The following is a 12,046-nucleotide window of genomic DNA, read 5'->3' as shown; positions in this document are numbered from 1 at the left end:
CCCCAGGCTTCCTTTCTTACCATTCTGTATGCTTCCAAGGTGTGACCATTCAAATTAACAGTATTATTATTATTAAGATTATTAATAAAGATTTCTTTCTGCAAGCCAGGACAGCTCTTTCTGATTTAGCAGCTCTGGGCACCGGGGGACACACAGGACTGGGGTGCAGGCTGCACCCAGAACAGGCACCTTTTCCCCACCAGGAGGCAATGGGGAGCGGAAAGACCCTCTGGGCAGGAGATTTTAAAGTCCCAACCCTCTTCTCCAGGCTGGCCTTCTGCACCCTAATCGGGGACAGACTGAACCGGCAGGGGAGGAGTGGCATGGCCTCCTCTCCCGGGCAGCGCCACCTCACTGGGGCAGAAGGCAGCCTAGAGATGGGAGGGTCAGCCTGGGCACAGCCACAGCTGTGCTGGTCAGCTGATGCAGAGAGGGCACAGAGCTGGGGTGGACACGGCACATCTGCGGCTGACGACCCTCCAGGACTCCCAAAGACTCGGCCTCTCTGGCGTGGTCAGCCCTGAACTGTGACCCATGAGGAGCTGCCACGCTTCTCCCACCTCCAGGTTCTGAGCCCTCGCTCCTGCAAGGGTGGACAGGGCCAGAGCAGAGCTGGGAGAGTGGCCAGAGGCAAGTGAGGATGGAGAATGGGAGGGGAAGCAGCAGAATCCAAACCAAGAGCTTAAGCGCCGTGGGCTGGGGCCAGGGAAGGAGCCAGATCTCTCACCAAGACACGAGCTCTCATTCTTCATCACATTGGATAATTTATTTCAGAGTGATTACACCCACCAGAGGGGCCCGGGCTTAAATGCCGGCAGATTAATTTTCTTGCATAGAAGTTTGTATGGCTGGGACTGGGGACCGTGCTCCTGGGGAGCGGGGTTGCATGGCTCTGTCACATGCCATGCTCCACTAAGCCCCCTCACTTCTAATTGCTTGCTCACCAGACTGTGAGAAAATAATTGCCACTATAAATTTTCCCTTCTTCTCTACATAAAATATTTGCACTTAAATAAATAACTAAAGCCAGGCCTCAGGAAACGGGGCAAACGGGACACTGAGGCGGCTGTTGGGCATCTGGCAGCCAGGGCCCCAAGGCCAGGTGGGCAGCCCGGCCAGCCCTGCACCCCAACGCCTCCTCTGGGCACCCGGGCTGAGCGCACTCCAGGTGCCCCGGGGAATGGCAAACTGGAGATCCAAATCAGAGAAAGCGGTGAGCAGAGCACACAGCAGGCCGGCAGGAGCGGCCATGGTCTCCCGGTCCCAGAACTGCCCATCCAAGCTGTCTAGAACGCAGGAGGGCCAGCACTGGTGGCCTCAGTTTTGGATTAGCCAGAGAGACATGGCTGGCTGGCACCGTGTCATACCCCCAGCTGGGAAGACATGGCCCTGCCCAGTGCCCTGGGTCCTCACTTGTCCACCTGAGGGCTGGGTGGCCCTTGGGAGACATGGAAGAACATTCAGTCAGGAAGGAGCATGGAACTCCACTCCAGAGAGGACCAGGGAACACAGGAAGGGAGGGGGCAGAGCTGAGCCCCTGCCCTCTAGGCTCCTGGCCTGGTCCAGCTGGTCAGCCCCCTACACTGGCCACCTGGTAACCTCTTCCCTTACCACAGATCCCGCCCCAGGTAAGACCTCCAGCATAGAAAGAGGATAGGGGCAGAGAAGGTGAACCCCAACAGTGGCCCTGTGTGGCCTGGGGGCGACACCCCTGCGAACCTCTGACCCTGTCCATCATCACAGCAGACTCCACACAGGCACTCGAAGGAGAGCAGGGGCCAGGCTGCACCACCGAGGCCTAAAGACAGTGTCAGCGGGCCAAAGCCGCCAGGGAGGGGGAAGGCAGAGAGCAGAGGGAAAGGGGCGGCAGGCGACCCGGGCCACACTGCCTGAGTGGAAGCTCGCTGTGAGCCTGTCACCTGGAGGAGACGCAGCGGAGGCCAAGGCCTGCTGGCTCCCGCAGTGGTCTGGTCAGTGGCAGCCCGCCTTCTCCAGCTGGGGGCAGGACACACGCAGTGCCAGCCAGCCCTGAGCTCCATCCCCCAAGACACCGTCTCTGCCGCCCTGCCCTGCAGACAGCCCTCGTTCCTGCCCACCACCCTGAGGGCCACCTCAGAAGACCTCCGATGGGCCCTGGCTCTGCCCCAGAGCCTCCCTGCCACCATTTCAGTTGGGTCTTCAGGAACAAAAGGTCACTGTTCTCAGCATCAAAGCCTTTCAGCCTGTTAGGGAACATCCTTTATGTAATTCTCCAGACAAAACCTCCCCAGATCCTCTCCTTTTACCCTGGGAACCACGCACTGTGGAGAGGGGTCCCACAACAGCAGAACCATCAGTCAGCAATCTGCTTCCTACAACCAACGCCCCACCAGAGGCCACAGCGGAGCTGGGGGGCAACCCTCTAAGGACCTGACCTCCTGAGTGGGACCTAGGGCAGCTTGCGGCAGCCACCAAGAAACCTTGAGTCTTGGGTGAGGAGAGTCTGCCTGGGGTTGGCTTACCGTGGGGAGGAATAGAGCAGGGCCGCCCTGCCCCACTCCGCCTGAGGCACCAGGAAGCCCTCCCTGGGGACAGGCTCCACCAGGAACTCCACACGGCCATCCTGGCGGGGTCCAGGAGCCTCCACCACCAAGTCCACCACCCGGTACTGGTTGGCAAAAGCCAGGCCCAGGAATGTGGGCTTCTCTGGCCCTGGAGGCTCTCTGCTGGGAGAGTCACTTCTAGTCCCCTCCCAGCAGTGGACTCGGAAGCACCGCACCTGGAGGAGGAGGTAGGACCAGTGCAGCAGGCAGCTGAGCCTGAGCCGGACCGGTCGGCCCTCCAGTACAGGGGCGGGCTGCTGCCAGCGGACCTGGGAGACAGTGACGTCCTGCACCTGGTGCAGAGGGGCCAGCAGGCTGTCAGCATCCACCACCTGGCAGGAGAGAAGGCTCAGCCAGCGGGGCCCGGGGAAGGAGAGGCTGCCTGCCCACCTCCCTGCAGGACCAGGGAGAGCCCCAGGCAGCCCTCCCCAGGGCAGGAGACAGACACCTCGGCTGGCCCCTCCCGGATGTGCACCTGGATCTCGCCAAGGCGGCATGCGAAGCTCTCCTTCTTCCGGCTTCCCGGAGGCCGTGAGAAGTTCACGAAGAGGTCCTGCAGGAGGCACCCACGTAGGCTCACCTCGTAGCAGCTGGGGGAGGTGCACGGGCTGGTCAGGCTGGCTCAGCGCAGCGCTCCCAGGCCAGCTGGGCAGAGGCTCCAGCCACAAGGGGGAGAGGCACACTGGTGTACTCCAGGTTGTGGGGACCCCAGGTCTATGGCAGGTCCCTGCCGTGACCTTGAGCAAGTGTCCTGGGTTTTATCTTGGAGCTGGCCCAGACCCAGAGGGACAGTCCAAGGTCTCTACACCAAAGTCCTGGGTATTCTCATTGGGGACTGTGACTCCACAAGTCCCCCAATGTGCAGCCACCCCTCCTGTGGTCTTGCACAAAACAGAGGGACTTACCGCTGGATCCAGCCCCCGCTGAGCGGCTGGCCACAGTGGCCTGCCCATCTGGCCAGCTTGGTGGGGGGTACCTGGAGGGGTTGGAGGCTCTGCCTGGAACCTGTCTCTGCTGGAGAAGGAGGCATAGGCTTGAGAAAGAAGAATCCCTCCCAAATAATACAGGGTAGGGGAGACCAGAGGGAGTAAGATGTCCACTGGCAGGGGCCTTATCTCCCATAGGCCAGATAAGACCCCTGGAGGTGCAGGCACTGGGGGACCACCAGGAAGGACTTTGGAAAAGAACAAATGGGATGCATGTCTGGGCTTGGCCAGTGTCGCCCATGCCAGCTTCTCCCAATGTGCCATCTCCCTGTCCCACTGACAGGCCCCTCTCAGTGCCTCAGCCAGCAGGGGGCCCAAGTCCACCCAGCCAGGAATCTGCTGCTGCTAACCAAGGTTCAGGTTATGGCTAGGAAGTGAGTCCTCCCTGTCCCAGCTGCCCTCACCACAGGGAAGGCAGGACTTGCCAACACCGTCCACCCCAGCTGCTCCCCACAGCCGTGGCCTTTCCAGATGCCCGCCTCCTGGGATCTCCCCAGCAACTCACCATTCAGCACTGAGATGCTGCCAATGTGACAGCCGCCAGCATCCCCTGTAGTGAGCTCCAAAGCGACCCCGACATCTGAGGGCCCTTCGAGCTTATACACCAAGGACAGAAATATTCTGGGCGGCACGGGGATCTGCAGGGAAAACAACCTGAGAGAGGACGACCCTGTGAGAGGTGGCAGGGCGTTCTGTGGGGAGCGGGGCGGTCCCACGGCATCCACCAGGAAGAGGGAGGTCCGTCAGCAGGAGCCCTACACTCCGGTCCTGCCGCCACTAGGGGACAGTCTTCCCCGTGGCCAGATTCTCTTGTGGGCTGAAAAGTCCTGGTTCTGAAATACGCTGACTCCACTGGCATGAGCTCAGGAGTCGCACACACAGGGGCAGAAAGAAGGGTGGCTTCCAGGGCTGCAGGGGGTGTGGGAGCCCCGCGGGGTGCTTCTGCAAGGTGGCAAAGCTTGGAGATCTCTTGCATGACAACGTGCACGCAGCTTAAGGGAACGGCTGAAGTGGTTTCCCGCCATGCTCTCTGAACTGCAATTTGTGTGTGTGTGGTACTAGGGCTAAACACAGAGTGCTCTCCACTGAGCTACTTCCCCAGGCCTTTTCATTTTTTATTTTGAGGCAGGGCCTCGCTAAGTTGTTGAGACGAGCCTGAATTTGCAGCCTCCTGCCTCAGCCTCCTGAGTTGCTGGGATCATATATGTGCACCATCACACCCAGCTCAACTTTCATTTTGAGACAGATGCTCACCAAGTTGCCAAGGCAGCCTCACACCTGCAGTCTTCCTTCCTTAGCCTCCCAAATGACCCCAATTTTTTAAAAAAATAAACTAGGCCTGTCCACCATCCTCATTCTGGCCTCCGCTGCCCCACTATCATTTATTAGTCAACACAGAGAATGAAGCCGATGGCCACTCGCCTCACCCATCACTCACCCACCTCACAGCCACATTGCCAACTTCAGGCGGGATCACCCCCTGGAGCAGCAGGGAGCTGCCCCCGTGCCAGGCATCCGCCAGGCAGCAGTGCATCTTCACCCAGCCCCCGCCGTCCCCGGGCAGCTTGTGTTCCCCAAACAGGGGCTGTGTCTCCTGGGCACTCGGGTGGTACCAGGGCCCCACGGCCTGCTCCTGCATGAAGGGCACACAGAGAAAGGGAGAGGCGTGCACTCCTCCTCGCACAAGCAGGAGGGCGCAGGTGCCGCAGGCCGCCGTCTCCACGCCCACCACCGCTCCCTCCTGCCCAGCTGAGCCAGGAGGCGGGGAGGAGGGCCCCTTCCCCACAGTGTCCACCCAGCACATGGCCCACGTACCTGGCCATAGCAGACTCTCCGTGTCCCCATGCCCAGGCAGAAAGACGTGACGAAGGGCAAGGAGCAGATGCTATGTGTGGGCAGGAAGCGTTGCAGCAAACTCCAGAACCTACAGAAACACAGGGAGGGACAGCGCGGTCCACTGAAAATGACCCTGCAACATCCCTGGGCCCGTGGTCAAGCCTCGGGGTTCTCCCGCAAACTCCAAGACAGGCCTTCGAGAGCAACTGCCGCCCCCAGCTAAGGACAGGCCAGAGGGGCGCAGCTGCAGGAAGTGGCCACTCAGGCTCCCCAGTCTTTGGTCCTCCAGCCCAGCTGGTCCGAGCCCTCCAGGAGACAGCAAGGTTGTCCCCTTGTCCTCCTGTAGCCACCCCAGAGCAGGACACCTGGAGAACACCTGGATGCCTCCCCCGCCAGCCCATGAGAAGCCCTGGGAGAGGGCTCACTTGTCCTGGTTCTGGAAGAAGTCCGCCTTCTCCAGACACTCATACACCCAGCCAGGGGCAAACAGCGCTGCGGAGAAGCCATGCTTTCGGATCAGCTCCAGCGACTGAGGGGACAGAAGTCAGAGACGGGATCTGAGAATGCAAATACACCTGCTGGGCACAGGTCACAGGGACAGTTCTCTAAGGCCACAGCCCTCCAACGCTGCCTGGGGGCTCTGGGCCTCATCCTGTGGGTCCACAGGCTGGCCAGGCGAGAGGAAGGTACAGAGGGTGCCTCTGGGGCACTGTAGCTCAGTGCGCTGCCTCCTCCCTCCCACTCACACGGGTGGCCCTGAGACTAGAGCACACAGGCAGACTCTAGCTATGGGTCGGTTCCCTTCAAGCTCACCTAACACCTGAGCATCCTATGGCCAGGAAGGGGCAGGACCGACAGGCGAAGGCCCCAGTGCCGGTCCCCTTGCTAGGAAATCACGCTCTTTTACACAGCTGTTCCCCAACCGAGGCGCTCTGCCGCAGTCCTGGACCCCTGAGCTGTCGTGGGAAGCCTGCAGCCCTCCGTGACCCTAAGTCTACCTGGGGAGGGGGTGGCTGGAGCAACGCTCCTCAGAGCATGCGATCCGGAAAGGACGTCAGAGCTGGTGAGAGCCCAGACAAGCTTGGGACAGGAGGCTTCTGCTCACTGACACCGGAAACCAGGGACTGCTCCAGTTGGGACAGTTCAGTCCCAGGGAAGGCTGCTGCCATTCCTCAGGGTCCAGTTGCCCCCACTCTGGGGAGAATCAGCTGCCACTGTGCTTTCCCTTGAAGTACAGCTGGGGCCTGAAGGTCCACAGCAAAAGGAGGCCCAGGAAGGGCCTGCAGGCCTCCGGCCCTCTGGCCCAAAGGCCACCACCCACCTTGTCCGTGTCAAATCGGCCTCCGACCACATTCCCGCGGGCAAACACGTCCACACCCACGTACACATCGGCCAGGCGCTCCCCCGCCTGGCCCAGCATCCGCTCCAGGTGTTCTTCCCGCCAGTTGTAGTTGGTGAAGAAGCCGTCACAAGAATCAAAGAAGACCCTGGGGGTGGCAGGGACCTTCTGAGGCCCAGGCCTAAGGGACAGGCCTGTCGCACTCAGCCTGCGCTATACTGGTGGCCGCTCCTGGCTCACGGGCTCTCTATCCAGGTTGCCCTGGACAGAGTCTGCTCCCAAACAGCAGAGCCCAGCTACAGGTTGCCACCCGCAGCCCTCGCACAGCACCAGGGTAGCTGTGCACTGATTCTGCCTGCTGAGCATCAGGGCAATGCAGGACCCGGGCCCTCCCACTCTGTCTGCCCACGCAGACCTATGTGGGATGCCCCATGGACAGGCCCGCAGCCTGCTCCCTCTGGGCACTGCCCACGGCTCACCTGTTGTGCTCATTGAGCTCATCCTGCCATTTGAGGCTCCCACTTTGCAGCACACTGTCGTACCAGAGCACCAGGCCCCCTGGGACCTGATGGTGCAGCTGAGTGGTCAGGTACCGCAGGAAAAGAGGCGTGTTCCTCACAGCGGCCAGCTGGGGAGACAGAGGGCAGACCCTTGGGCAGGCCAGGTGTGTTGGTCAGGAAAAGAACGCATGCCAGGGCAGACAGGAGCACAGAGGAGCAAAGATCATGCAAAAGAGGCAGGGTCCTGGGGCATGGTGGGGCAGGCCTCTGATCCCCACTACCAGGAGGCTGAGGCAGGAGGACCACAAGTCAAGACCAGACACGGGCAGCTTAGCAAGACCCTGTCTGCAAATAGAAAACAAAGAGGGCTGGGGATATCGCTCAGTGGTAAAGGTCCACTGAGTCCAGATGGCGGGACCAGGAAGAGAAAAGAAAAAAAGCCACCGTCCCCAAATCCCCTCAACCTCACAGAAGGAAAGAGAAGGATCAGCCAGATGTTCGACTCCTTTCTTGCTGGACAGGAAGGATATGGGTCAGAACTCAGGAAAAGACCAACACAGAGGAAGGGGAGGACAGCCATGGAAGGGAAGCTCCACCCAGCCCACGGCAGAGCAGGGCAGAGGCAGGCCTGGCCACCCTGGGGGAGCGAGAGGGTGCAGCCAGCACACTCAAGGCTCCTGGGGAAGACCCATCCTGGTCCACGGTCACACAGATGGCACAGGTGGCAGAGCCAGCTCTGCCTCACAAAAAATGGCTTCTGCTGCTGTGACTGGGGTGAGAGGGGTGGCAACACATGGGGCTGGTGGCAGAGGCCCAGGCCCAGGCCGTACTCACACTCAGAGAGTTTTCTATGTTGATCAGCCAGCCATCGAAATGAAAAAACTGAGCAATCTGGACCAGCTGGTCGGCCACCGCCTGGTAGGAGCGCTCCTCCCCCGCCAGGAAGGCTTCGCAGAGCCGGGCCCCCTCATTCCACTCCGTGATAAAAGTCCCTGTGGGAAAGCAGAGGAACGAGTCAGGCCTTACCTTCCACCGGGGGGCTGCAACATGCTAGCATAAGCAGCACTCGAAAACCTGCTGGACCGTCAAATTCAGCTAGTGCCGGAGACGCCCGGTGGGCCCAGCAGTGTGGTTGCGTGCACACCAGTACCTGGCTTCGGCTCCAACCTGGAGAGGAACTGCCTCACCAGGAGAGTCAGCCACCCCGAGCTTGCGAGCAAGGCAGCATCGGCCTGTTTGCCCATCTGTGTGTACAGCGGCTTTCATGCTAGCCACTAGCATTGACCAACTGCCCAGTGGAAACAGTGACTGTCTGGTCGTCTCCAGAAGGGTGCAAATACCTGACCTGGCCACTGAGCCAGCCCCTATCAGGAAGCAAAGCCCCACCTCTAGTGGCTGGGTCACCCAGCGTTGTGCCAATGAGCCTGGCTCTTACCCAGCACACAGACCCCGTGCCTGTGGGCAGCATTGGTCCAGCCCACGGGGGGGATGGTGACCGTGTGATGGCTGAAGTACACAAAGATGTCAATGTACTGCCAGTGGTAGAAGGAGTAGGGATTCTGCACCGCTGAGCCCTGAATAAACCTGGTGAAGAAACAGAACAAACTCAGGTCCCAGGAGACAGAATGAGGACACAGCGAGCTCAGGGGAACAGAGGTAGCCCTGAGCAAGGTCTCTCCTAGGTTCCCCTCGGTCAGCACTGGCAGACAGCCTGCTGTGGGCAGCCCACGCAGGGAGAGCCAGAAGCAGGAACAGGCTGCACTCCTGCTGTCAAGGCGGCCAGGAGAGAAGGGTCTCTGCGGGGTGTTTGGCACCTGCCACTCCATCTGTGTGGACTGGGCACTTCTGGCTGCTGTGAGCCGATGGAACAAAAGAGGAAACAGGCTCTCCATGGCTGTGACCTCCTCTCTGCAGAGGTCAGCAGTGCCCTGGACAGTCTCCCTGGTGTGAAGGTGAGGCTTCGTGGCCTGCCTGTCAGGGTACAGGCTAGCTCTACTCAAGCCTCCTTCCAATCACCACATCCAAGACTGTTTTATGGACAGATCAGATCTCGCCCGAATGGGATGGGCATAGCTGCACACCAGAAGCCACAGCCAACAGACCCAGACCAGTACAGGGTGTGGGGAAGAGCTACAAAGACAAACCAAGTGGCCAGGCAGACAGAGGGGCATCCCTACTGTGTCCCCTCAAGTCCACCAGGTTTTAAGGAACCAGATGACTCCGGAGCCGAAGAGAGGAGATCACCCAACCACACCTTCTCACAGATGAAGGCCCCCTCCCCGGCCGGTCCAGAGCCCACCTCCGACTGCAGTCCAGGGCGTCTTCTGTTTACGGCATGATATTCTCCCTCCTGCGGCCCACCAGAGGATGACCAGCAGTAGGTCAACTCGAGCTCGTCCTCACCTGTCGTCCAGGTACCCGCCCATCATGTCATGGCACAGAAGGGTCCGGGGCCTACGGCTGCTCAGTGGGGGCTGACGACACCCCAAGGGCTCCAGGGCCACATTGAAGCCATCTTCCATGCGGGGCGTCCAGGCCAGGAGTTCCTCCAGCGAAGAAAAGTAAAAGCTGATGGGTTCTGTGGTGTCCTTGTCATAATATCTAACTGGTCCGAGGAGGAAGCAGTGAGGAATCAATGGAAAATTCTGGTTAGTGGAAATGTTTTCATGATGACTGGGAGAACCTAAGAGGGTGGGGAGCCACCCTCCCAGAGTAATGCAGAAGATTATTCAGAGCCCAGATCCTCTTACCTGGCAAAGGATCCGGAGTGAAACTGACCACTTCTCGAAAGACTGCTGCTGCTTCTTGGTCCTCTTTGATTCTAGGCAAAGAGAAAGTTTAAAAAATTTTTTTAATAAAAGGGTAAAAAAAAAATGCTTGGAAGTAAATGGTAGGTATTTAACACAAGCTATGGAAACAGGTGCTGAACCAGAGGAGTTAAGGAGCTCTGTCTGATCTTCCAGGTGCCTGTGTTAGCCACAGGACGGGCTTCCGCTTGGACACAGATGCCAAAAATCACTCCTGTGAATAAACACCTCACCCACCAGAACAGCTAGACACACGCCAAAGACCAAAGACAGTCTTCACAGGTCCACAGGGACGAGGGGTAAGGGCTACTCAAGGTACCAACAAAGTACTGTCTTAAGAGAGCAAGGGCCAGGCTTCCTGGCCTATCCCCTCCTATCCTCCTTCCCCTAAGTGTATTCCACAGCACTAACTCTTCAGCCTTCATGGACCGATAACACAAGAAACAGTGCCTTTGGTACATTAAGATGGAAAGCTCTGATTCAATATAAATATATATATATATATATATATATATATATATATATATATATACACACCTACACTTAAAAATATAAACTCATATGCTTAAAATATATATCATATTAAAAATATGATCATGTGTGTGTGTGTGTGTATATATGTATATATATATATATATATATATATATATATATATATATATATATGATTTTAAGAATAGATACTACAGCAGCCATTTAGGACCATGGGAATCAGTGTCTGAATTCTCTAAATCTTTCAATGCCTGAGGCTGCCCCTCTGTCCACTGGGGTGTCACCTGCCAGCACTCCACTTCAGGGCAAAGGCCTATTGTCACTACTCCCTCTGCAGGACCCTGAGGCAGAGTACCTCTGGGAACTGCAAAAGTGTCTGAGGTGAAAGTGGAGGTGCCAAGGAAAATGCTTCTTTTCAAGTTTCATTCCCCAGGTTCCTCTTCCAGTGCCCCCTTCTGGAATGATCTGTCCACCCTTCAGCTGCTCCCTGAAGGGCCTCTCGGGACATTGCTGCCTTTGTCACCTTTTTTCCTCCAACTTTCCTCCTATCCAAAAAGCTTTCCCACCAGCCAACAGCCATTGGCTGCCCACCTCCAGTCCATGCTCACCCGCCTCATTACTTCGGGCTTGAAAACCAAGCGGGGTCTGCCACCGCGTGGTCCTAACTGACCAGGGGCTTCCAGGTGGGCAAATGGCCCCTAGAGGGGGCCCTTTTTCTGACCTTTGACCATTGTGCTGCTCCCTAAAGCCTCAGTTCAAGTGTCACCCCTTCAGAAAGCCAACCCCTTCCACCAGCTGCAACTGCTGGGCCATTGCAAATGCCTCGCGGGATGTGGGTAGTGGCCGTGGCACCCAGCTCTGAGGAGGGGACGGGCCCTGCGGCTCGCTTGGGGGTCTGCCCCTCGCAGCGGCGGGCCGGGCGGTGGGACGCACCCGCAGCCCTGGTGATCCGTGGGGACCTGGGCCCAGGTGCCGCCGCCCCTCCGCCGGACCCCGCCGTGCCCACCTACGCCCCGGCCGCCGCTGCCGCCTGGGCAACCGATCCGGCTCCTTCCGCGCCATCGCCTCCGGGGCCGCCGGTCCCTGCCGCCGCCGCCGCACGGTGGCCCGGGTCAGCACCGTAGAAGGCTCCATGATCTGGCGCTCTGGCCGCCGCGACACCGGCTCCGAGAGCCAATCGCAGGCCCGGGCCCGCCCCCGCCCCCGCCCTCAGCCAATGGGAAGTACGTAGCGCGGGAGCGCGCGGCGATTGGGCTCCGCGGGACTCCGCGCGCTGGGGCTCTAGGCCGCGGGGCAGGCGGGGAATAAGTAGTCCGAGAAGGGCTGGGGGCGGGGCCTGGTAGTGGGCGGGGCCTTGGGCGGGGCCTAGGAGGGTTCTGAGCCCCCTTGCAGGAGATTTGGAGGTTTCTCTGCGTCTTCGCGCTCTGTGTGCAAACCGAGGCTTTTCTGAGATAAATGGAATCTACCAGAAGTCACAGGGTCAGCAAATGGTAGAAACGGGATT

General features: G+C 59.0%; 1 protein-coding gene across 3 annotated transcripts; it reads right to left on the bottom strand.

Annotated features, from left to right (window-relative positions):
• Nucleotides 1-765: 765 nt before the first annotated feature.
• Engase (endo-beta-N-acetylglucosaminidase) lies at nt 766-11,752 on the bottom strand. 3 transcript variants are annotated; one of them, XM_026408434.2, is made up of 15 exons: nt 11,549-11,752; nt 9,994-10,064; nt 9,647-9,848; nt 8,679-8,827; nt 8,078-8,235; nt 7,223-7,371; nt 6,726-6,891; nt 5,830-5,933; nt 5,384-5,492; nt 5,011-5,201; nt 4,074-4,222; nt 3,488-3,596; nt 3,058-3,172; nt 2,852-2,914; nt 766-2,758 (listed from the first exon to the last, which is right to left on the bottom strand). In XM_026408434.2, exons 1-15 carry the CDS (start codon nt 11,674-11,676, stop codon nt 2,498-2,500), a joined length of 2,124 nt encoding a protein of 707 aa, XP_026264219.2. In that variant the 5' UTR covers nt 11,677-11,752; the 3' UTR covers nt 766-2,497. The 3 variants fall into 3 exon arrangements, with proteins under 3 accessions (XP_026264219.2, XP_026264218.2, XP_026264220.2); XM_026408433.2 differs by having other exon boundaries at nt 766-2,914; XM_026408435.2 differs by lacking the exon at nt 11,549-11,752 and having other exon boundaries at nt 766-2,914; nt 9,647-9,844.
• Between the last annotated feature and the right edge of the window lie 294 nt (nt 11,753-12,046).

Source organism: Urocitellus parryii, chromosome 7, assembly GCF_045843805.1.
Source record: "Urocitellus parryii isolate mUroPar1 chromosome 7, mUroPar1.hap1, whole genome shotgun sequence".
Lineage (NCBI taxonomy): Eukaryota > Metazoa > Chordata > Mammalia > Rodentia > Sciuridae > Urocitellus > Urocitellus parryii.
This window is presented reverse-complemented; position numbering and strand designations above follow the sequence as displayed.

Bases quoted from the DNA above. Each gene is read 5' to 3' on its own strand.
- Engase (XM_026408433.2), bottom strand. From the start codon at position 11,676: ATGGAGCCTTCTACGGTGCTGACCCGGGCCACCGTGCGGCGGCGGCGG. The intron at 8,828-9,646 runs GTGAGGACGAGC...TTTCTTCACCAG, and splicing joins GGCGGGTACCTGGACGACAG to GTTTATTCAGGGCTCAGCGG. The intron at 3,597-4,073 runs GTGAGTTGCTGG...CTCCTTCTCCAG, and splicing joins CAGCATCTCAGTGCTGAATG to CAGAGACAGGTTCCAGGCAG.